General features: G+C 39.8%; 1 protein-coding gene and 1 pseudogene across 2 annotated transcripts; both read right to left on the bottom strand.

Moving 5' to 3' along the window:
* Positions 1-10,048: 10,048 nt before the first annotated feature.
* MOCS2 (molybdenum cofactor synthesis 2) lies at positions 10,049-19,288 on the bottom strand. Its single transcript, XM_007472237.1, is given in 7 exon segments — positions 10,049-10,123; positions 12,018-12,141; positions 13,009-13,159; positions 13,714-13,841; positions 16,853-16,997; positions 18,162-18,283; positions 19,265-19,288. Coding segments are annotated over 5 exon segments (576 nt in total). The 5' UTR covers positions 16,951-16,997; positions 18,162-18,283; positions 19,265-19,288.
* Positions 19,289-22,772: 3,484 nt separating this feature from the next.
* On the bottom strand, positions 22,773-24,245 carry LOC103087561 (elongation factor 1-alpha 1 pseudogene; annotated as a pseudogene). Its single transcript, XR_014368641.1, has one exon. The product of XR_014368641.1 is annotated as an elongation factor 1-alpha 1 pseudogene (transcript).
* Positions 24,246-24,564: the final 319 nt, after the last annotated feature.

Below are 24,564 nucleotides of genomic sequence, written 5' to 3'. Positions count from 1 at the left end.
CCAATTGGAAGTTTAAGATCACCAGATGATTCATATTATGTTAAAGTTTGAGAAGCACTACTCTAAAGTACAACTTACCTCTAGATATAAATATGTGCTTGATATAGAAAAAAAAAAATCAGTCAAACCGCTGCAGCCTATATGAGTAGTCATCGGCATAGTTTTTAAAAAAATTTTAACAGTGAGCTAGAGGGTTTACAATCTTAAGGATTAAATATGCTGAGATGAACGTGCTGAATTTATAAAACAAGATACATATCAGGCTCATAGACTGGCCCTCATTCTATAGCTGGCACATCAATGCAAAGGTTGCTGGGTATGTGTTGCCTTTCACACCTACGCACAAACACCTCCAATTCCTACCAGGTGAACTCCCACGTGCCTTCCTCAGTTTGGCCCATCTCAGTTCTGATGAAGCACATGATATGGGCAGCTGATTGCAGAACCACCACCGGTAAGCGTATCTGGTATGCTTCGTACATTAAAATACAACTCTGAAGAAAAAGAACATTCATTTTTCTTTGGATTGTCACAGAGTAGGTTAAAGACCTGTATCAAATCTACCATTCTGTCCCAAATCGGAAGTTTTATATTTATGTATTTTTAAAAAGTAATTCCTTTTATTCATTCTATATCACCTTTTAAAAACTACACAGAACATTTTTAAAAAATTCCTCATCCTATCATAACCCTTTAATATTTTAAACTAAGAAACCAATTAAAGATTGGAAATAATCTTATTCAAAAGGAGGGACTGATTTTCATCTTAGGACCACTCCAACCTAACTAAAAGAAAAAGGCTACTAACTAAACCGAACTTCTTGATTCTGTGCAAAATGAAGGTAAAAAGTTAACTCAAGTTGTTCTTACTATAGTCCTAGCTCTACTGCCCTCTGCTGGGTGAGCTACCTAACTACACCACACAAATCGTTACTGCCTTAAGAGAGGCCTTTACTACAACTAGGTGCTCAGGAACTATGTAGGAGAGACATTGCAGGATGGGAGTGAGGAAGAGAGTGCAGAAGAAAAAGCTGCACCTATCCACTCATTCATCTAGCCAGATACTTTTAACGCATCTGTAAGCACTACAACTACACATCGTGTCACGTGTGTTTAATTTGGGGGCACAATACTTAACACCGACAGAACTTCTGAGCACTCTTGAGTGCATGTCATGGTTAGACACCGTGGTGACGGAGACAAAAAAATCCCTGGCCTCAGGAAGCTGATAGTCTAGTGATGGAGATAAATGAACAGATGGAGTACATGAGGTAGTGGTTAAGTGCCACTGCAAGATATAAAGTAGAGCAAGGGAAGGGAACAGGAATCCAGTTTTAAATAGGGTAGTCAGAGAAGGCTCTCTGAGGAGGTGACATTAGGGAGGAAGTGAGGAAATAAAGTGAGGAAGCAGACTATAGGAATTCCTGGAGGAAGGGCATTCTAGACAAAGAGACCGGCAAGGACTCTTAGGGAGAATAAGCCTGCCACAAAGCACCATAGCAAAGCAGGGAGCCTGGTGCAAGAGAAGAGGTGAGAGGGGCAGGCAGGAGCCCGATCATGTAGGCTGTAGGTCATGGTGAGAACACTGAAGTTCTAGGATGTGATTACCTATCAGAAGGTTCAAGTAGGATGATGAAGTGACCTAAGTGGGAGAAGGCAGGGGGACTGTCACCAGGCCACAGCAACAGTCCAAGAGAAATGGAGTGGTGGCTTGGCTGACAAATGTAGCAGCAGAAAAAAGAAATGAGTGGATTCAAAAGCTATCCAGGAATTGTTTTTTAATTCTCCAACAGGTTCACTCAGGGATCTAAGATCAAGATTCAAACTTCTGGCTCCTTAATCACTATTTCTCAAAACATGCTGAAAATACAGTGGCTCAACATCATATCTCAAGGACAAAAATATCCACAAAATCACAAAACACTTCATTTGTTGACCATCCGCTATTACTTTCATTCAAAGATAAAATTCTTTAAATTTTGCTACCTGTTAAAAAACTTGAAACACAAGTAATCAGAGTTTCCTACTTCTTGGGTGAATTTACATAGGCTGTCATACAAAGCCACAGTTCCAAAGTGACTTTAAACATTACAATCCACTTAAAGGCCGATTTTTTTAGGTTACTCTTCTAATTAGTGAAGCAACTAAGTTACGGGTATAAAAAGGCTATGTCAAAGTGATGCTAGCCCCTTATTACCTCACCACCAGTTAACACTGCCACACCTAAGAAACTGGGGATCAAAGACCCTATTTAAATCCAGTGCAACGCACTAAAAACTGTCAGGGATGTTCCATCCCAGTTTTAGCATGCCCCAGATTAACTCCTTAACCTCTGTATTGGAGACTTAAAAGCATAATAGTCTGTGTTCCTGACTTAGAACAAAACCTACTCAAAATTAAGACATGATTCTTTAATAAAACATGCATAGAGAATACTTTATGTTCTTTAAATATTTAATTACCATCAATAAAGATCCTCTAAATATTTGAGTAGAAAAATCCTGAAATCCACATATACCTCATACAGGCATATATGACATAATAAACAATATATGAACAACATGGGTGCAAAATCCTGGGAATATCTGGTGGCCCAGTAATCTCATGACACTGTGCTTTCACACAGAATGTAACTGACTGTTGTCCAACCACTAGCCCCTGTTCTCAGATAGGAGCAGGACAAAGTTTGGTGGGAGGGAGGCAGGCAATGAATTCAGAAAGGGTAAGGTTGAGACCAGGCAGACAACCCCATCTCAGTAAGGGCATAGTTGGTGGAGGATTTGTCAGCCTTCCCACGATTCTTCTGGTCCAATGTCTGAATAGGTGAAGGAATAAACACCAAATAAGCAGGAGACTCCTAGTGTTCATATGGCTGTTCCATAGGTCCCAGCCAAAGACAGGATGCAGGATCTTCCCCATGGTACCTAAAATTGGCAGACAGAGACCACTGGTGGGTGCCTGGCACAGAACAGGCATTCAGTATTTGTTGAATCAATGAATTCCTTAGGTAAAAAATGCTTCACTAGATGTAACTAGTGATATGACTGCAAAAAAAAAAATCTTTGGGTATGAAAGTATAAGTCTTTGTTCCCAAAATGCATAATGAAAATTTTATGATGACGTCAACTGCCCAAAATTATGCCAATATATTATTACTTTAAAAACTATACGGAGGTCAGATCAAGATGCCAAAGTAGGAGGACATGGAGCTCACCTCCCCTGACAAACATATCAAAATACATCTACATGTGGAACAATTCACACAGAAAACCAACCGGAAACTTGGCAAAAGAACTCCTATACAACTGAAATGGCAAGAAAGATTTCCACATAACTGGGTAGGATGGAAAAGAAGCATAAAGTTGGGGCCTCCGCTCCTGGAAGGGGTCTGAAAGGAAGAGAAGGTCCGCACAGGTGAACCCTCCTCCTGGAGTGTGAGCAGGCTGAGCCACAGACTGGGCATCCCAGTCCCGGGGTCCTACACAGAGGAGACAAGCCTGGTTGGTTGCTGGGAAAACTGCTGGGGCAGACAGAAGGGCTGGAGAAGCCTAAACTCTGTTCTTGAGGAGTGCACGCGTGCTGGCTTGCCAACAATTAGGGTGGAGAGGGCCTTGCACTGGTGGCTGCCACCTCGCTGCACTCCCCAATCCAAGCAGGGTGAACACCCTGGGCCCTGCTCACTCCACATCACATCTTGGCACAAGAGCTCAGCCAGCCGGACCCTGGGAAAAGATTCATTCTAGCTATGCAGAGACAGTCTGGGGGGCCAGGGGTGACCCAGGTGGGGCAGCAACGGCCACTGTAAGCACATGCACAGGCAGTGCCACTGGAACACGCTGCAGTCAGTCTCCCACCCGAGCAAGCACCCTGGCCTCACCCACTCCACAACTTGGCACTGGATCTGGGGCAGACAGGTCCTGGGAAGACTGCCACTGAGGCAGCCCAGACCTCTGGTGGCAGAACAGCCACCTCAATTCCTGCAGCCACACGCCCCAACCTCCAGCCCCAGCCTAGCAAACACTCCAGCCCCACCCACTCCAAGCCACAGCCCTGCACTAGATCTGGGACAAACACAATGTGGGAAGAGACGGAACCTTGGGCTGTGTATGAGCAGAGCCATAGACACTTACACAGGCACCACCTTGGTCCTCTGTGAGCTCACAGGCCTCACTTGCTTCAGCACTCCCCTCCTTTGGGGCAGAGCACACACTCAAGGGGAAGGGAGCCTGATTGAGCCTGACCCTCAGAGCTTCTATTCCAGCAACTGGGGGTCAGACTCCACCCTTATCAGTGTGGTGACAGCCACAGGGCAGAGAGGAAGTCCTGCCTCACACCCTGCACAGGCTTTAGATCCTCCAACACCAACCACACCCCCTATCAACGTGATAGTGGCCAGCACACTCTGAGCCAAGACGTGGCTGGCACCCATATCAAAACCAGCCCCTACACCCAAGACTTTGGACACACACAGTCTACACAGGGATGCTCCCACATAAAAACACCCCTTCAAGACCAAAATAGATAACTTTCTCCTAAGTTCATAGAGACAGAGAAAGTTAAGTAAAATGAAAAGGCAGAGGAAGTAGCACCAATTAAGAGTAAGAGGAATTCCCTGAAAGAATAAATAACGAAACGGAGTTCATCAGTCTACCAGACCCTGAGTCTAAAAAGTTGGCAATAAAAATACTAACTGAATTAAGAAAGATTATCACTATAAACGCAGAACACATTAAGAAGGAACTAGAAACCCTAAAGATGAACCAATCAAAAATAGATAATTCAATTTCGTAGATGAAAAACAATCCAGAAGCAATGAACAGCCAACTAAATGACACAGGAGAACGAATAAGTCATCTGGAAGATGGAATAATGGAAATCACCCAATCAGAACAGCAGACAGAATGAAAAACTTAAAAACATGAAAGCAACATATGAGATCTATGGGATAATATAAAACAGGCCAACCTACACATAACAGGGGTTCCAGAAGGAGAAAAAAGAGAGAAGGGGATCAAAAATGTAATTAAAGAAATTATGGCTGAAAACTTCCCAAACCTGAAGAAGGAAACAGATCTCCAGGTACAGGAAGCACAGAGGCTCCCAAACAAGATGAACCCAAAGAGACCCACACCAAGACATGTCATAGTTAAAATGGCAAAAGTTAAAGATAAAGAGAGGATTCTAAAGGTAATGAGAGAAAAACAGAGTCAGTTACGAGGGAACCCCCCCCCCAACATCATAAGCTGATTTCTCTGCAGAAGCTTTGCAGACCAGAAGGGAGTGGCATGATATGTGCAAATTCCTGAAAAGGTAAAACCTGCAACCTGTGATACTCTATCCAGCAAGACTATCACTTAGAATAGGAGGAGAGACAGAGAATTTCTCAGACAAGCAAAAACTAAAAAAATTCAGCCATACTAAACCTACACTATAAGAAATACTGAAGGGTCTTCTCTAAATGGAAAAAAAGAATCTATAGGAAAGGGAAAATCCCAATAGGAAAGGCAACTATAAAGTAAGGATTGAAGATCACTTAAATAAATCAGTACATAGATTAAAAAACAAACAGAAAATGTAAAAGCGATTATAACTACAATAAGCAGTAAAAGAATAAGCATGAAGATGTAAAATAGTACATCAAAATCACAAAATGTGGAGGGAGTAAAAAATGTAGATCTTTTAGAATGTGTTTGGACTTGAATAACTTAGTTTAAAACAAGTAGATATAGTTATGGATCAACATACACGAACCCCATGGTAACCACAAATCAAAAACATACAACAGATTCACAAAAAAGCAAAAAGAAAGGAACTCAAGCATACTACAAAAGAAACTCACCAAACGACAAAATGAAAAAGAATAAAGTAGAACTGGAAAACAAGGAATAAAATGGCAATAAGTACATACATATCAATAATTACCTTAAATGTCAATGGACTAAATGCTCTAATCAAAAGACACAGAGTGGCTATTGTAAAAAAAAATGAGAAACTGCAATATGCTGCCTAAAAGAGACTCACTTCAGGGCAAAAGACATACCAGACTGAAAGTGAAAGGATGGAAAAAGATATTTCATACAAATGAAATGACAAGAAGCTGGGGGTAGCAATACTCATATCAGACAAAATAGACTTTAAAACAAAGGCCAGGGGCTTCCCTGGTGGCACAGTGGTTGGGAATCTGCCTGCCAATGCAGGGGACATGGGTTCGAGCCCTGGCCCAGGAAGATCCCACATGCTGCGGAGCAACTAAGCCCATGCACCACAACTACTAAGCCTGCACTCTAGAGCCCGCGCACCATAACCACTGAAGCCCGCGTGCCTAGAACCTGTGCTCCGCAACAACAGAAGCCACTGCAATGAGAAGCCTGCTCGCTGCAACTAGAGAAAGCCCGCCCACAGCAACAAAGATCCAACGCAGCCAAAAATAAATAAAATAAATAAATTTTTTTAAAAAATCAAACAAACAAAGGCCATAAGGAAAGACAAAGGAGGGTATTATATAATAATAAAGGGATCAATACAAGAAAAGGATATTATACTTGTTAACATATACACACCCAATACAGGAGCACCTAAATATATAAAGCAAATACTAACAGATATAAAGGGAGCAACTGACAGGAACACAGTAACAATAGGAGACTTTAACGCCTCGCTGACATCAAAGGACCGATCATTCAGACAGAAAATCAATAAGGCAACAGAGGTCCTAAATGACACAAATGACCTGCTGGACTTAACTGATACATATAGGACACTACATCCAAAAAAAAGCAGAAAACACATTCTTTTTAAGCATGCATGGAATGTTCTCTTGGCTGGACCACATACTAGGACACAAAACAGCCTCGAAAAATTTAAGGCGGTAGAAATTATATCAAGCATCTTTTATGAACATAATGGTATAAAACTAGAAGTCAGCTACAGAAAGAAAAACAAGAAAAACACAAAGATATGGAGACTAAACAACATACTTTAAAAAAAAAAAAATGAGTCAATGACAAAATCAAAGAAGAAATAAGAAAATACCTGAACACAAACAACAATGAAAACAACCTTACAAGATTTATGGGATACAGTAAAAGCAGTTCTAAGAGGGAAGTTCATAATGATACAAGCCTTCCTCAAGAAACAAGGAAAATCTCAAATAAAAACTTATTACCTAAAAGAATTAGAAGAAAAACAAACAAAGCTCAAAGTCAACATAAGGAAGGAAATAATAAAGATCAGAGAGGGAATAAATAAAATAGAGATCAAAAAACAATAGAAAAGATCAATAAAACCAAGAGCTGGTTGTTTTTTTTAAAGATAAACAAAAGTGACAAACCTCTAGTCAGGCTCACCAGGAAGAAATGAGAGAGGACTCAAACAAACAAAATAAGAAATGAAAGAGGAGAAGTAACAACTGATACCCAAAAAAAAAAAAAAAAAAAAAAAAAAAAAAAATCATTCAAAGCAATCTACAGATTTAGTGCGATCCCTATCAAAATACCCATGACATTTTTCACAGAATTAGAACAAAAAAAACCTAAAATTTATAAGGAACCACAAAAGACCCAGAACTGCTAAAGCAATCCTGAAAAAAAGAACAAAGCTGGAGGTATAACCCTTCCAGACTTTAGACTATACTACAAAGCTACAGTACTCAAAACAGCATGGTACTGGCACAAATATACACACACACACAGATCAATGGAACAAAATAGAGAGCGCAGAAATAAACCCACACACCTATGGTCAGTTAATCCACAACAAAGGAGACAAGAATGTACAATAGAGAAAAGACAATCTCTTCAACAAGTGGTGCTGCAAAAGCTGGACAGCTATATGTAAAACAATGAAATTAGAATATTCCCTCACATCATATACAAAAATAAACTCAAAATGGTTTAAAGACCTAAATATACGACATGACACCATAAAACTCCTAAAAGAAAACATAGGCAAAGTATTTTCTGACATAAATCTCAGCAATTATTTTCTTAGGTCAGTCTCCCAAGGCAAAAGAAATAAAAATAAACAAATGGGACCTAATGAAAGTTAAAAGCTCTTGCACAACAAAGGAAACCATCAACAAAATTAAAACCTACGTAATGGGAGAAAATATTTGCAATGATGCAACTGACAAGGGGTTAATATCAAAAATATATTTATAAACAGCTCATATATCAAAAAAACAAATGACCCAATCAAAAATTGGGCAGAAGACCCAAATAGATATTTTTCCAAAGAAGACATACAGATGACTAACAAGCACATGAAACACCATTAATTATCAAAGAAATGCAAATCAAAACCACAATGAGGCATCACTTCACTGAGTTATCACAGTCAGAATGGCTATCATTGAACAGTCTACAAATAATAAATACTGGAGAGGATGTGGAGAAAGAGGAACGCTTGAACACTGTTGGTGGTAATGTAAACTGGTGCAGCCACTATGGAAAACAGTATGGAGGTTCCTTAAAAAACTAAAAATAGAAGTACCCAATGATTGAGCAATTCCACTCCTGGGTATATATCCAGAAAACATGAAAACTCTAATTCGAAAAGATACACGCACCACAATGTTCACAGCAGCACTATTTATTACATAATAGCCAAGACAGGGAAGCAACCCAACAGATGACTGGCTTAAGAAGATGTGACGTATACACACGTACACATACAATGGAATATTACTCACCACACACACAAAACAAAATCACCATTTGCAGCAACATGGATGGATTTATGGAATCTTATGCTTAGTGAAATAAGTCAGACAGAGAAAGACAAATGCTATATGATATCACTTATATGTGGAATCTAAAAAAATAACACAAATGAATCTATATACAAAACAGAAACACTCACAGACATAGAAAACAAACTTATGTTTACCAAAGGGGAGAGGATGAACGGGAAGGACAAATTACAAGTATGGGATTAACAGATATGAACTACTATACATAAAACAGATAAGCAACAAGGATTTACTGTACAGCATAGGGAATTATACCAAAATCTTGTAATAACCTATAATGGAATATAATATGCAAAAACCCCCAAATCACTATGCTGTACACGTAAAACTAACAAAATATTATAAGTCAGCAATACTTCAATTTAAAAAAAAAAAGAACTATATGGAACTTATATACTAAGATCTACCAAGATAGTATATAGGTCGACCAAGCAAAAACTGGACCATTATTTGGTATAAAGATTTTTCAGAAAACATAACTTTATTAATGATAATGTTGCTTAAGCTAAAAAAAAAAACTATCTGAAAATACTTTACCAAATAATCATATAATTTCCCTTTTTAATTGGTTGTGGGTACAATTTTATAACTAACATTATAACACAAAGCACCCTTGCTGCTAGCCTGCCTTGTTTTACAACAACTTTATGCTAATTTATATATTGATACAATACTAATAACTAACAAAATATAATAAGTATTATGGTAAGATTATTGATTCTGAAATACTAGAAAGCTTCATATGATGAAATATCTTAGGTATCATCACTGAATTTTTAAAAACAGGATATTGCTTTTAAACTTTTAAAATCATGTTTATTTAGCTTATTTTAAAAATATATAAATTCTAAAAATATATCATACCCAGAGTAACCGATAAGGACTTTTTACACCTTCCAGTTCTGCCTACATTCCCAAAACGCATCCTGACACCAATGATATCACTGGGCATAGGAGTAGTGGGTTGGGGGCAGCCTCTGAGACAGTCACTGAGGAGGGGCCACACCTCAATGTGAGTCAAGTTACAGTTAGAGCTTAGTCATAGAATAATATGTCTACCACAGGCATCTTTCCTTAAATTTAAATTATTCTTCCATTTATTTCCCTAAAGCCTTTCTTTCCTCTATCTCTAGTTCCTGAATAAGCCCTCATCCTAAACACTCATTTATCTTGCGTTTTTTTCTCTCTTGTTCCACTGGTGTAACATAAGAGTTTATGTTCAGTAAACTATCTTCTGGAGAAGAAAAATCAAAACATGATCAAAGAATTTACCAAGTTTAACTTTTAAGCTCTAAAAACCTAAGTGGTTTAATCGGTTGCCCAAAAGCATTCTTTGTTTCTTTTCCAAGATGATGATGATTCTTCATACATTTCCTAAAAAGAAGAACCATAATAAGAATTTAAAGGAGAGCATTTTAATAAATGCAAATATATCTGAATAAATCAGGCAAATGAATATCACAACTATTTATATCTGCTCCTCTTTTAACAATCCAATAGCCATTTGCATAAGGCACTGAGAGCAAACAAACGAATAAACATGCTCCCTACACTCAAGGACTCAGTCGACTAGGAGAAACGACAGACAAGAAGCCTTAACAAGACAAGGGGCAAACACAGAAAGGAATAAACAATTAATTCCACTTGGGATCATGACAGGAGACAGCCTGGGTAAGGTTATGTATGGACGATGGAAGGTCTTTCAACATTTTTTTCTTTCCAGGCACACCTACTACTTCCACATTTCTAAATATGCGTTTCCAAAGGCCAAAGGGATATTTCCATTAGCTTTGAAATTAACAGACCACCACAAAGGTTCCTAAACAGGTCTGAGCTGCGTGCTGTTGGCAAACACCTTGTAAGTGCGTGCCCTACCCACCTGCCCGTCCCTTGCCTGTATCACAGATGATCTCAAAGCACAGGCTGAAACCAGAACCAGACTAGAATTCAGATAATTTTTGGACAGAAGGGGAGTAAGAATATATCACTTTCTCTTCTCACTCTCTAGTCAGATTCTATTTCTGCAGGGGTAGAAATCCAAATTCAATTATCCTCTGAACACCTGTACACCCTCCCAACCTCTACAGACAGAGAAGTAAATAGAAAGCCCAGCCAGTTCTTGAAGCATCACAATGAGAGCATACCCCCAACGCCTACCCACTCCCTTATTTGGGGGGCCTACCGTCTCATCTACTTTGTCGGCTGGCTGTCCATTCTTTGCTCCAAGGCAAAGGATCTCTTCCAGAGAGGCTCACAATTCATTCTGGAATACTTTTCCTACCTTGCTCTCTCCAGGGTCTCATGGTCTATCAAAATTGTGGCCGCCTTGTTCACAGCAAAGCAACCAGATATCTGAGCTTCACTAAGACAGATTCCTTTCACATATCCTATCCTCTAATCCCTAAGTATCCCGTTATAACAATGGGTTTCAGTTTTTATCCAGAAAATATGGTCACTAAATTTCACAGGTGCTGGTTCAGAGTCCAATTTGCTCATCTCACCACTGGTCCTTCACTCTGGCCTTCTGCTCTACTGGGCAGTGAATCCATTCCTCAGCTTTGCTATCAGCCACAATGTTGTGGGCAATTTGAGGCTCTTTAAGTGTAATTACACATTTCTGAGAATACAGAGTGATCCCACTGTTGAGGTTACTACACCAAGGGAGAAATCAGGGAGCTGGGCCTTTTCCTATCTTCAGAATGCTCTATTTAAGCAGGGACTTGTTTGCTTTTATTGATGGGCTTGATGTATGGACAGAAAACAAGCTAGAATTTCCTACTTAGGTTTTTAAGTCCACTTACTATGCATTTTCTCCAAGGAGGCAATATCCCACTTTTCTTTTCCTAAAATGAAGGAGTTGTAGGAGAAGGCTCTTTTGCCTTGAGAAGTCTCTATTTTAGCCAATGACTACATAGCCGTGCATTATTCCTGCTCTCCAAAGGAAAGACCCTCTAACTCAAGGGAATTCTAATATAAGGGATAATACTTCATATATGAACCACTGGAACGTTCTAGACTAGGAATTCTAACTGTTACCACTTGTTGAGGTCTTCTCCAGGCCATGCATTCTTTGGGGCACGTATTTTTCATGCTTAATAAACCCTGGAAAGGAGATTATTACATAAACATCCTATTTCCTAGGAAAAGAAAACAAGATTCTATAAAGTCAGGGAAGTACATACTCTGTATGCACTCTTCTTTCTTGTTCTTTAAAAATTCACGAGAAAAATCATGTCCAAAGACAAAATTAGATATTTTCCTAACTTACCTTTTTCCATATGGGCACCTTGGCTTTTAAAGTATCAATGGCATAGCTCACAGCTTCGAGGGATGCAGTCCTATGGGCTGAGGACACAGCAATGATAATGCTTGTTTCTGACACTGGAACTAAGCTTTAACAAAATGAAGGAAAAAATTCATCATCTCCTCTGAAGCTACATGTTAAAAAATCTACTAGACATGTGAAAAAAATAAAAATTCCAGTGAAGCATTCCTAGAACTAACTATCCAGTTCTGTTTTACCTAAACATCCCATTTAGTTAGAAAACAGTAATTCATCCCAGTTGCATTTAGCAGGAAGTGCCAAGCTTGTGACTAATCTGTAAGCATGTATCCACTAAATTTATTGAATGGGCAACAAGATGAAAAGTACCTCACTGATTCAACAAATATCTGATCAAACAAACAAGGCACAGTGCCAGGTAATGCCTAGAAATACAAGCTAATCGCATGATGAATATAAGGTAGAACTTAAAGTATTAAATAGCAATGAATAGTAAATAACAGAATTAATAACATTAATAAAATTATAGTTACCAATAACTAATAGATGATAGATTTAGTCCCATTGCTGGGTTCTTTTCAAAGCCTGGAACTCCACTCTTCTTAGTGATACAAAACAGCAAACTAATCTAATGACCTTAAAAGGCTTTTACATCAAAAACAATCAGACTGTCATATAAACAGGGTACAGACTACAAAACAGTTCTGAAAAGGTCTCACGGCCTTGAACACATATCAGCACAGGCTGTTGGGCACAGGGCCAAAGAATCTTGCACATTTGGACTTGTTACAGCATCAGCCATTCTCCAAATGTTACAATGAAACAAGTAGCCTTAAAGGCACAGTCTGCCAGAATGATAAACAAACCTCCCTCTCAGGGTAACACAGGATGCCAATGAAAGATTCCAGAATCAGAATTAGTACAAAGGCAGAAAACGACTACACTTAAACTTTTAAACTGATAAAGGAAAGCATACCCAAGCCGATGGAACACTGCTATGTGTTTGACTGGCCATTTCTGTCTAATGTCACTACAAATTTTTCTGACTTCATTTTCTGCCATTGGTAGATATGCTTCATACTCTAAGCTAATGACTTTTTTCCCTTCGAAGTTATTCCTTGTAGTTCCTAAAATTAAAAAAAAAAATTACAAAATAAGCTTTCTTCCTACAGTAGAAAAAGCACACTAATAGAATAAAAAAGGATTATTTTTGAATAGACAAGTAGCATACCAATTTGTCTAAAAATTACTTTGAAATTTTCTAAACACAAAAACTTGATTAGAAAATCAAGATAATCACCACAAAGGTGAGGAAATAAAATGACACTGATTAGCCAGTTTTACTGAAAACATTCAAATGACAAACCAGTATATATTCCCTTTGTAACAATTAGAATTTGACCCTTAATAGGAAAATATTATGTTCCCAGGATTATCAGAATTCTCTCTGCTAATAATGACTTTGTCTACTTTTTTTTTTTTTTTGCCTTTAACATATGTTAATTTGAAGATTACTAACACAAAACAAGAACTAAAAAAATTTCTACTCACCACCATGGGTAATCTTGGCTAACTGCTCCGTATCTTAAAATCCTCTTACTATTAACACTGAACATGAGAAACACCTGCTAATTTCTACTGTCTTGTATAGTCAATAGATGCTACGAAAATTACAACTCACCTACAAATAGGGATATTGCACCACAGAATGGAGAAATCACCAGCTGTGAGACTTCATCTACTGACAGTTGCTCAGATGTGAATGTTATCATATCTTTTGATTTCTCTTCAACTTCATTTATATCTTTCCTGGAAATAAAATATTACCAAACCTTAACATTGGTACTAGAGTAAAAACACCCAACTTATAGGCTATGTTTCAATTTATATATTTTTTGTACATTAGATGCGTTAGGAGGCATGATTTGATCTGAATGATAAAAATAAGCAAGTGTAAAATTTGAGCAAAACTCAGTAATTTTACAAATATCCCTAACGAATCAAGCATGATATAAAAAGGAACTTACCATTAACGTGATCACTTAAAATGAAATCTATTTCATTTGCCAATGTATTCCAAACTCTGCAATTGCTACTCTTATCTCCTGCACCCACACACATATCACCTCTAACCACTGGATTACCAAGCACCACACCCAGAACTGCCTTTTTCTTCACCCAAAAAAGGAGGGCAAGCAGAATGATGACTCCACAGGAACTGGGTTCATTTCATAATCAGGCACAACCTCAGTTAAGTAACTGAGGAAATAAAGGAATTGACTGCACGCCTATTCACCAGATGCTGTAGAAGTCCTTTGCCATGAATTTCTCATTTCATTCATCAAGCGTTTATTTCGTACTCACTAAGGGTCAGAGACTAAGCCCACACACTGGATACAGACCAGGGAACAAAAGACCTGGCTCCGGCGCTCAGGGCACTTATGCTAGAGGAGGAACAAAGCAATAAATAGGAATTACAAATAGGGATAACTTATGGAACAAACAGCGTTCTAAGATAGAGCATGGGGGCTGTGGAAGGTGTGTTTAAGATATGAGGACCATGCTACTGAAAAAAAACCATTCACATGCTACTGGATTCCAAGATGCTTCAACCTCCTGTACATGTCACCTGAGCTTCTTCCAATTCATCTTGCAATACAATACAGGTAACCCAAACATCGTCTATGAACTTCAGACCACACTGAGTTCCCACAACTTGATTCTATAATAACATAGATTCTAAAACTGCATGTTACAAATCCTGTCAAACACACTCAAATCATACACAATGCTGCTGAGTATCTTCCTAGTCTTCCCAAAGAACAGCTCTAACCATCACACACAAACACACACCTATGGCAGCCCATTGTTTTCTGAATAAATTACAAACTCAAAAAAAATAGTATTTTTCTATATCATGGTGGTGATATGGTGACCACAGTTTCCAAATAAAACTGAGATACATATCTAATGGAGAATTCTATTACTTCCAAATAATAGGACTAAGAAAATCCAATCTCTATCAACATGCCAGGCAATTGGCTTTAAAATATTTATTCTTCACTTCTGGGGCACTACCCTCCAGAAGAGTGGGGAAGAAATGGGTGAAAAAAATAAATAAGCATCCTTGGCTTGTTCTTTTCTTTAATAAAACCGAAGTTTTGTCATCCAATATGATATTTACTTGATTTTGGAGAAAAACATTATCAAATTAAGGAAGTTTTCTTTCATTCCTAACCTATAAGAGTTTTCAATTAGGGATGATTATTAATTTCTACATTATTTATTTCTCAGTTGAGAAATTAAGCCTCATTCTGTCTGCCTCTCCAGACTATACTAAGAATTGTTCTTCAGTATGGAGGAGTCTTAAAAAACTACAAATAGAACTACCATACAACCCAGCAATCTGACTACTGGGCATATACCCTTAGAAAACCATAATTCAAAAAGAGTCATGTACCACAATGTTCATTGCAGCTCTATTTACAATAGCCAGGACATGGAAGCAACCTAAGTGTCCATTGACAGATGAATGGATAAAGAAGATGTGGTACATATATACAATGGAATATTACTCAGCCATAAAAAAAAACGAAATTGAGTTATTTGTAGTGAGGTGGATGGACCTAGAGTCTGTCATACAGAGGGAAGTAAGTCAGAAAGAGAAAAACAAATACCATATGCTAAAACATATATATGAAATGTAAAAAAAAAAAAAAATGGTTCTGAAGAACCTAAGGGCAGGACAGGAATAAAGATGCACACATACACAATGGACTTGAGGACACGGGGAGGGGGAAGGGTAAGCTGGGACAAAGTGAGAGAGTGGCATGGACTTACATACACTACCAAATGTAAAATAGATAGCTAGTGGGAAGCAGCCACATAGCACAGGGAGGTGAGCTCGGTGCTTTGTGACCACCTAGAGGGGTGGGGTAGGGAGGGTGGGAGGGAGACGCAAGAAGGAGGAGATATGGGGATATATGTATACGTAGAGCTGATTCACTTTGTTATAAAGCGAAACTAACACACCATTGTAAAGCAATTATACCCCAATAAAGATGTTAAAAAAAAAAAATACATTATTAGAACTAAAAAAAAAAAAAAAGCAATTATACTCCAATAAAGATGTTAAAAAAATAAATAATAAAAATAATAATGGGTTAAATGTAAAAAAAACAGAAATGTTCTTACACATTAACCTACTCAGACATGGCTTACTTTATTTGGAAAGATGGAAAGATGACATGGGTCCTAGAGCCACTAGCAATATAACTATAATAATAAAGCTGTTTTTTATACCTGGAAAATGGTAAGCGTTTTTCAGGAACAGTGATCTTTTTACTTTCCAGCTATGCAATTTTTCTACATTTCTCTGTGCCCAGGAGAGCTATTTTCCAGTATTAATAAGCATATTTGTGGAAAAGTACACAGAGAGTCCAATAATAACCTGAGTTCAAATGTTGGCTCTGCCACTTATTAGCTATGTGATCTTAGACAAGTTTTTAGCTTCTTCCTCCTACAAAACAGGAGTATTAAAACTCCAGTGTCTAGCGCTGTGCCCGACACAAAATCTCAATAAACCACGTTAAATCAATAGAATGAACAAATCAAGATGACATTAAACTGCTTACAACACAACTGATGCAGAGATGATAGGTATTTATAAGTCCATCTGCACCAATAAAGAGTTGTTGCTTTACCAAGAGTTGGTGCAGACAGCCTTACAAAGACTATACAGTTAAAGGAAACCATATATAAGTTATTATCTGTATGATCCTTTTCCACAAGACTGGCTAAGAAAAACCTATCTCACATACCCAGGTGGCTCAAAAGCACTATCCTCCACTAATGGGGGGGATAATGGCAATTTCGTCTCCTGATTGAAGCAGGAGGAGCTGATCTCCAAGCTCGACATATTCTTGACGAACAGCAAATATCACCTGATTTCTGACGTCAGCCAATCTGAAGGGAAAAAAGTATAATTAGATGTATCAATGCTGTTAGACCCCAAATCTCCTCAGCTGCAATCAAAATTACATAAATATTACTTTATGAAGCATCATCTGCAAAATCACTAATTAAACTCATATTTTGCAGAGAAAGGATATATCCACTGAAGAACATACTTATTCACCACAAAGAATGCAGTAAACTGCTAACAACTCTTTACTGGATGTTGGGTGTCTTGGGGAATTAAAGAAACAAACAAAAAAACACTAGACTGGAGACAACATTCAGACCAGGTCAAAAAAAAAAAAGGACAATTTCTTAATCAGTACATGCCCTCCCCAGGAGTTTTCCATCTAAGCATACAAGTATACTAAGTATACCCTGAAAGGTTCCAAAACACCAGGTGCCTCTCAGTAGGTATAACGTTAAAGGTAAAGTAGGAAGAGGCCCCACTACGTTTCATTGATTATCAGGGCATTTTAAGAACTTAAAAAGATATGAAATCAAGAAGGAATAATTTTCTTTATGAAAATACATTGTGGGCTGTCTTTTACACCGCACTAAGACTTCCAAGTTAAACATTCACACAATTTAAGTGACACTACTAATATACCTGGAACACATTCAAACAGGCCACTTTTATATTTTATTCCAAAAAAGACTCATTGAGGTACGAACAGCAGTAAAATGATACATTTTCAAGAACCAGAAAAAAAATCAAATATTGTAAAAAACTCAAATTCAGCAGCAGCTGTTTGTTATCTTTCATTTTTCTTTCAATCTTAAAAATTTCTATTTTGAGTTCTCTAAAGAAGGGGCAGGACATAAAAGTTTAAAGCACACATTTTTAACAGAATACGTAACAATTTTATTTAACGTTACAAAAATGCAGAATTTACATTTTCAGTATTCTGTAAATTATAAAAGCAAATATAATCATGTCCCTTTGGGAGTATCACAGCTCACTGTGCTTTTTAAGTAAAATATCTTTAACCTTTATTAAGGAAGTTTGCATTTGTAAATACTAGAACTTAAGTTTACAGAAAAAATACAACAAATGATTCTTTTGACATTAAACATGGAAATCTAAGTTAACTTTTTACTTTTATCATTTACTCACACATTTTTAAATATTAAAAAATGTTAATCATATACATTCTGCAAATTTTTAACTACCCAGGATGGCGTGTTTCTATCTCATTCCACAGCTGCAATGCTTTTATTTCTTGTGGCACAGAAATGGTCTCTGAGCGAATTCCTGTTATTTCAGCACTTTCTGCAAAATACAACACTTCCACCTGAAAAGAAAGAATATGTCTTTAACAATAACAACCCATAGTCCTTTTCTGACTGTCCACGTTGGGTTTTGTTTTTCAAATGTATTATTTTAATCAAAGACACTTCTTATAAATTAGAAAAAATTTAAAGTGCCCATAAAAATTTCAGCATACCTACAAGCTCAAATTTTGAAAACTTTTTATGTTTTAAGTACAAGTCAGACTAATTTCCAGATGCTTTTTAGTTTTATAAATGTTATGTGTGCCACAACTAAAATTCTAACAATATCTTCTTAGAAACCATGAGGTTGGCCTTTAACTGACATAAAATTATAGCACCTTTTATACTTAAGCAGTGAACAAATGTCTGAGTCAAGAGATGAATTACACAAATAAATGGCCAAATAAATGAAAGACACGTCCTTCACGGTGTCATATGACCTTTGATTCCAGTCTACATTACATTGAACCCAGCTGTCCAGGATTAAATTATGCAACATACAAACCCTGATATTTCAAAAGCAGATGAGTCTGAAATACAGGATAAACTTCTATTTCCTAGGACAAACCTATGCAGACAGCCTGGTATCTAAGTAACCCACCTGTGACTGAGAGCAAATCATTCTCTACGAAATAATCAGAGGTCTTCAAATAATCAAGGGTTCGCAAATGCACAGATAGAGCACATTTCAGCAAAGAATTCTTAGTTAAGGGCATTTCTTTCTATATTGAAAACTTGTCTTCTTAGAAACGAACAATCTGAGAAGCAAGGGCAAATATCAAGGGTGCTTTAGAAACCAGCTGGTCTTCCAGGCCGTCACCTGCAGAACAAGAGTTAGCGGAACGGACTCGACTTTCGTTGGGGAGACCACAGCAAAGCCTCTGAAGTCGGGAGGGCCTGCCGCGGCGGTGGCGGTAGCCGGGGTCTGGCCGAGTAGGGCCGGGTCTGTGGAGGGAAAAGGCGAGGACAGACACAAGCCCGGAGGGCTTCCCCATTCCTACCTGGCACCGCGGCACCATCCCGCCAGCGAACCCTAGCCGGGGATCCTGGCGCGGAAGCCGAGGCGTCCGATCGACGCAGCGCGCAGGCGCAACCTGCCTGCCCCCCCCCCCTCCGCCCACAAAGAGCATGCGCAGAGCTAGCTCCTCCCCGCTGTTCTCCCCGCTTCGTTTGCGCGGCAGGCTCCTAGAGCTTGGTGTTCGCTCGCGCAGATGGGTCGCGGTGGTGGGCGAGAGCTGTAGGTGTCGCTAACTGGGTAAAGGGCTGGCCACGCATGTCTTTAGCCTCAGCTGAGAGGCTGAAGTGTGGGAGAGCTGACCCCGGACTCTCCTGGACATCTGCCACCTCCGTTATAGAAGCTTGACTGTTTTCGCCGCTCAACTGCAGGGTCCTCTTTAACACTTATCTACCCAGCCTTCTGCTTTATGATTACTGTTCCCTAAAGACTTAAAGCATTCACCGTATCTGAGCACTCGAACTGTATCACATTTACACTTTTCCTGTTTACTACCTGTTTACCACACGCCATCTAAAACAGCGGCCCCCAACCTTTCTGGCACCAGGCACCAGTTTTGTAGAAGACAATTTTTCCACGGAGGGGGGGGCGGTGGTTTCAGAATGATTCAAGTGCATTGCATTCATTGTGCACTTTATTTCTATTATTATTACATTGTAATATATAATGAAATAATTATACAACTCACCATAATGCAGAATCAGTGGGAGCCCTGAGCTTGTTTTCCTGCAACCAGATGGTCCCATCTGGGGGTGATGGGAGACAGTGACACCCCAAGTGTGTTGCTAATGTCCAGTCTCCTCCGTGATATCGTTTTGGTTGCTGTCACTGCAGAAAACCCTGCTTCACAAAGACAGGATGTTGGAAATGCAAGCAGGCTTTTCAGTGCTTTTGGGGCAATCTCAGGATACTCCGCCTTGACGTTAATCAAGAACATATGGAGATTTGAAGTTGTCTCAAGCGTAATTTTAAGGGCACTGTCATTTGCGATCTCAAGCAGCTGATCCTCTTCTAGCACAGACAAAGTTGATTCACCTGGCTTATTCACAAATGGGTCTCAGATCAATTCCTTCCCAGTTCAGGGGTCTTTTGTGGTTGGGAAGTAATGCTCAAATTCTTCTGAAAGCTGAGAAAAGTGATCGTGCACCAGCTAGAAGAAAGAAGGCCCTGCTTCAGTGTCTCAAAATCTCTGCTAATGTTTGAAACATGTCAAAAATCCCAATGTTCACTCATTGCCCCCATAATTCCAGTTTGGCTTTGAATGCAGCCACATTATCTGCTGACTTAAACACAGTTGTTGTTCTCCCCTGAAGTGACAGGTTGAGTTTGTTGAGCAGGTTGAATGTGTCACACAAGTAAGCAAGTTTTGCGACCCATCTGTGCTGCCAGGGGTGACTGTTTTTCTAAAAGAAATCTCTGGAGCAGCTCTCGTAACTCAGAAACTCTGGCCAGTGATCTACCTTTAGAAAGCCATCTCACTTCTGTGTATAAGAGAAGACGTGCATGAACAGACGTGAGCTAAGGGCATGTACTTTAATGTGGTTGATAATTTTAATCGCACCCTGCAAAACGTTAAGTTCAGGTGACATTTTCCAGCTAGCCAGCATTTATCTATGGATGACACAGTGCGTAGACTCACATTCAGAAACGACCTCTTTGACCCGAGTAGTGAAACCAGAAGGCCGTGAAGTCACGGCAGCAGCTCCAGCCATGCATATACTGACACAAAATGACCAATTCAGTTTTCCTGATACGTAATCATTCAAAGACTTGAATAGTTCTGCAGCTGTGGTGTTGGCAACAAAAGTGCACATAACATATCCTCATGTACATCCTCCTGAAAAATAGATTACACAAAAACAAGCATTGTTGCCTTGTTGTCAACATCAGTAGACTTGTCAACCTGGATTGTGGACCACAGTGACTCATTAATCCTAACAACTGTGCCTCAATATCCTCTGCTATTTCATCAATTCATCTAGTTACGGTGCTAGCCGAAAGAGGAATACATGTCATCTTTTGAACCGCAGCCTCTCCTAAAAGTTCATGACAAATGTCCTTAGCAGCAGGCAGGATCAACCCTTCACCAATAGTAAAGGGCAATGTGGTTAGCCACTAAGAATGATGCTCTCAGTGCAGACACATTTGATGAAGTGGTGAACTTCAATAACTGCTTCTGTTATTTGTGTTCACGCTTTTTTCTTTTGAAAAACTCCAAAGGCTTGTCTTTTAATGCAGGGTGCTTGACCTCCATGTGGCGACGCAGTTTTGAAGGTTTCACGGCTTCCTTGGATAGCCGGTCGCCACATATTATACAAAGTTGGCTTGGAGAATGTGAATCACCTGTTGCAATGAACCTGTAATTTAAGTAGGACTCTTGGTATTTTCTTTTAAATGCAGCTTCCTTTTTGTTGGCAGTCTTAGAGTCTTCTGCTGTCTCATCATTGGGTCTTTCCCCCTTTTCAAAGAAGCTCTCCAGTGATGTTTGTTTTTTACACATTTTGGGTAGGGTTAGCTTGTGGGCTTACCAAAACTCTGACTGAGACAAGTGTGCAGTGCCGGAAAGAGGCGCAGATGGAAGTGGTAAATAAAATAATGGGTGGGCCAAGCGCAGACTAAAATAAGTGTCGGATTCTGACTTAAAGCCTGCCACCAGATGCAGCTTAATTGTCATCACTTGCCACTCACTGATAGGGTTTTGATGTGAGTCTGCAAGCAGTTGATTTATTATGGTCTCTGTGCAGTCAAACCTCTCTGCTGATGATAATCTGTGCTTGCAGCCGCTCCCCAGCACTAGCAACACTACCTCAGCTCCACCTCAGATCATCAGGTGTTAGATTCTCATAAGGAGCGGGCAACCTAGATCCCTCACATGTGCAATTCACAGTAGGATTTGCGCTCCTATGAGAATCTAATTCTGCCGCTCACCTGACAGGAGGCGGAGCTCAGGCAGTAATGTGAGTGATGGGGAGCAGCTGTAAATACACATGAAGCTTTCTTCTCTCAGCTCGCCCGCTGCTCACCTCCTGCTGCGCGGCCCGGTTCCTAACAGGCCATGGACCAGTACTGGTCCATGGTCCAGGGGTTGGGGACTCCTGATCTAAAATCTCCAATATTTTACCAACATAAACTCTTTTATTTATTTATTTATTTATTTATTTATTTTCCTCATTAAACTTTTTTAATGGGTCTCAAATTCTGTGACAGATTTTTGGTCAAGTTGCTTCCATGAAAAAGTACTGATTTTTAAAACTAATAACTTTTTAATGGGTCTCAAATTCTGTGACAGATTTTTGGTCAAGTTGTTTCCATGAAAAAGTACTGATTTTTAAAACTAATAACTTGAAACTGCCACACACGAAACAAATGGTCCACAACACATTCTCCTTTCCTTCTGAAGGTTTTACGATGCATTGTTATTAACCAGTCTTTTGCTATTAAACTTAAATGGCCAATTGAGACAAACAGTTCTGAGACCGTTCTTCCACCACTGATTAAGACTGGGGTGGCAGGTATTGGGGATAATATTCATTTAGCCTCTGAGCTTTCTGGGCAGACTTGGTGACCTTGCCAGCTCTGGCTGCATTCTTGTCCACTGCTTTGATGACACCCATAGAAACCGTCTGTCTCATGTCACGAACAGCAAAGCGGCCCAGAGGAGGATAGTCAGAGAAGCTCTCAACACACGTGGGTTTGCCAGGAACCATATTAACGATGGCAGCGTCACCAGATTTCAAGAATTGGGGGCCATCTTCCAGCTTTTTCCCAGAACGACGATCAGTCTTCTCCTTCAGCTCAGCAAACGCGCAGGCAATGTGAGCTGGGTGACGGTCCAGCACAGGTGCGTAGCCGGCACTGATTTGGCCTGGATGGTTCAAGATAATCACCTGAGCTGTGAAGCCAGCTGCCTCCATCGGTGGGTCATTTTTGCTGTCACCAGCCACACTGCCACGATGAACATCTTTGACAGACACGTTCTTGACATTGAAGCCCACATTGTCCCCAGGAAGGGCTTCACTCAAAGCTTCATGGTGCATTTCAACACACTTCACTTCAGTTGTCACATTGACTTGAGCAAAGGTGACCACCATGCCAGGTTTGAGAACACCAGGCTCCACTCGACCCACAGGGACAGTGCCAATACCACCAATTTTGTAGGCGTCCTGGAGGGGCAAACGCAAGGGTCTGTCAGTTGGGCGAGTTGGTGGCAGGATGCAATCCAGAGCTTCAAGCAGTGTGGTTCCACTGGCATTGCCATCTTTACGGGTGACTCTCCATCCCTTGAACCACGGCATGTTAGCACTTGGCTCCAGCATGTTGTCACCGTTCCAGCCAGAAATTGGCACAAATGCTACTGTGTCGGGGTTGTAGCCAACTGTCTTAATGTAGGTGCTGACTTCCTTTACAATTTCCTCGTATCTCTTCTGGCTGTAGGGTGGCTCGGTGGAATCCATTTTGTTAACTCCAGCAATTAGTTGTTTCACACCCAGAGTGTAGGCCAGAAGGGCATACTCACGGGTCTGCCCATTCTTGGAAATACCTGCTTCAAATTCACCAACACCAGCAGCAACAATCAGGACAGCACAGTCAGCCTGGGATGTGCCTGTAATCATGTTTTTGATGAAGTCTCTGTGTCCTGGGGCATCAATGATGGTCACATAGTACTTGCTGCTCTCGAACTTCCATAGGGAGATATCAATGGTGATACCACGCTCGCGTTCAGCTTTCAGTTTGTCCAAGACCCAGGCATACTTGAAGGAGCCCTTCCCCATCTCAGCAGCCTCCTTCTCAAACTTTTCAATGGTTCTCTTGTCGATCCCACCACATCTGTAGATCAGATGGCCAGTAGTGGTGGACTTCCCCGAACCTACGTGTCCGACGACAACGATGTTGATGTGTGTCTTCTCCTTTCCCATTTTTGCTTAGGTTTAGCGGTGGTTTTCACGACACCTGTATCCTGGCGGCAAACCCGTTGTGAAAAAAGATAAACTCTTTTAAATTGCATAGTTATGTGGGTATAAACTAGGTGGCCCTCCCCTTGGAGCTCACAGTCCTGGATTTGAGACAGTCATAAACCAGTGATGGTAGGTCAGTGCACCAAATACTAGGGGTACATGTTACATTTCATAGGGGTGGAAGGGGAGAGTGGCCAGTCACCTGAGGAGTGTGCTCTGGAAGTCCTCATGGAGGAGAGAGTTGCTTGAGCTAAATCTGCTGGAAAGAGCAGGAGCAAACAGCAGGGTGGAGGGTAGGGATGAGGGAATTTTACTAGCCTGTGCCAAGCCA

Source organism: Lipotes vexillifer, unplaced genomic scaffold, assembly GCF_000442215.2.
Source record: "Lipotes vexillifer unplaced genomic scaffold, Lipotes_vexillifer_v1.1 scaffold208, whole genome shotgun sequence".
Lineage (NCBI taxonomy): Eukaryota > Metazoa > Chordata > Mammalia > Artiodactyla > Lipotidae > Lipotes > Lipotes vexillifer.
This window is presented reverse-complemented; position numbering and strand designations above follow the sequence as displayed.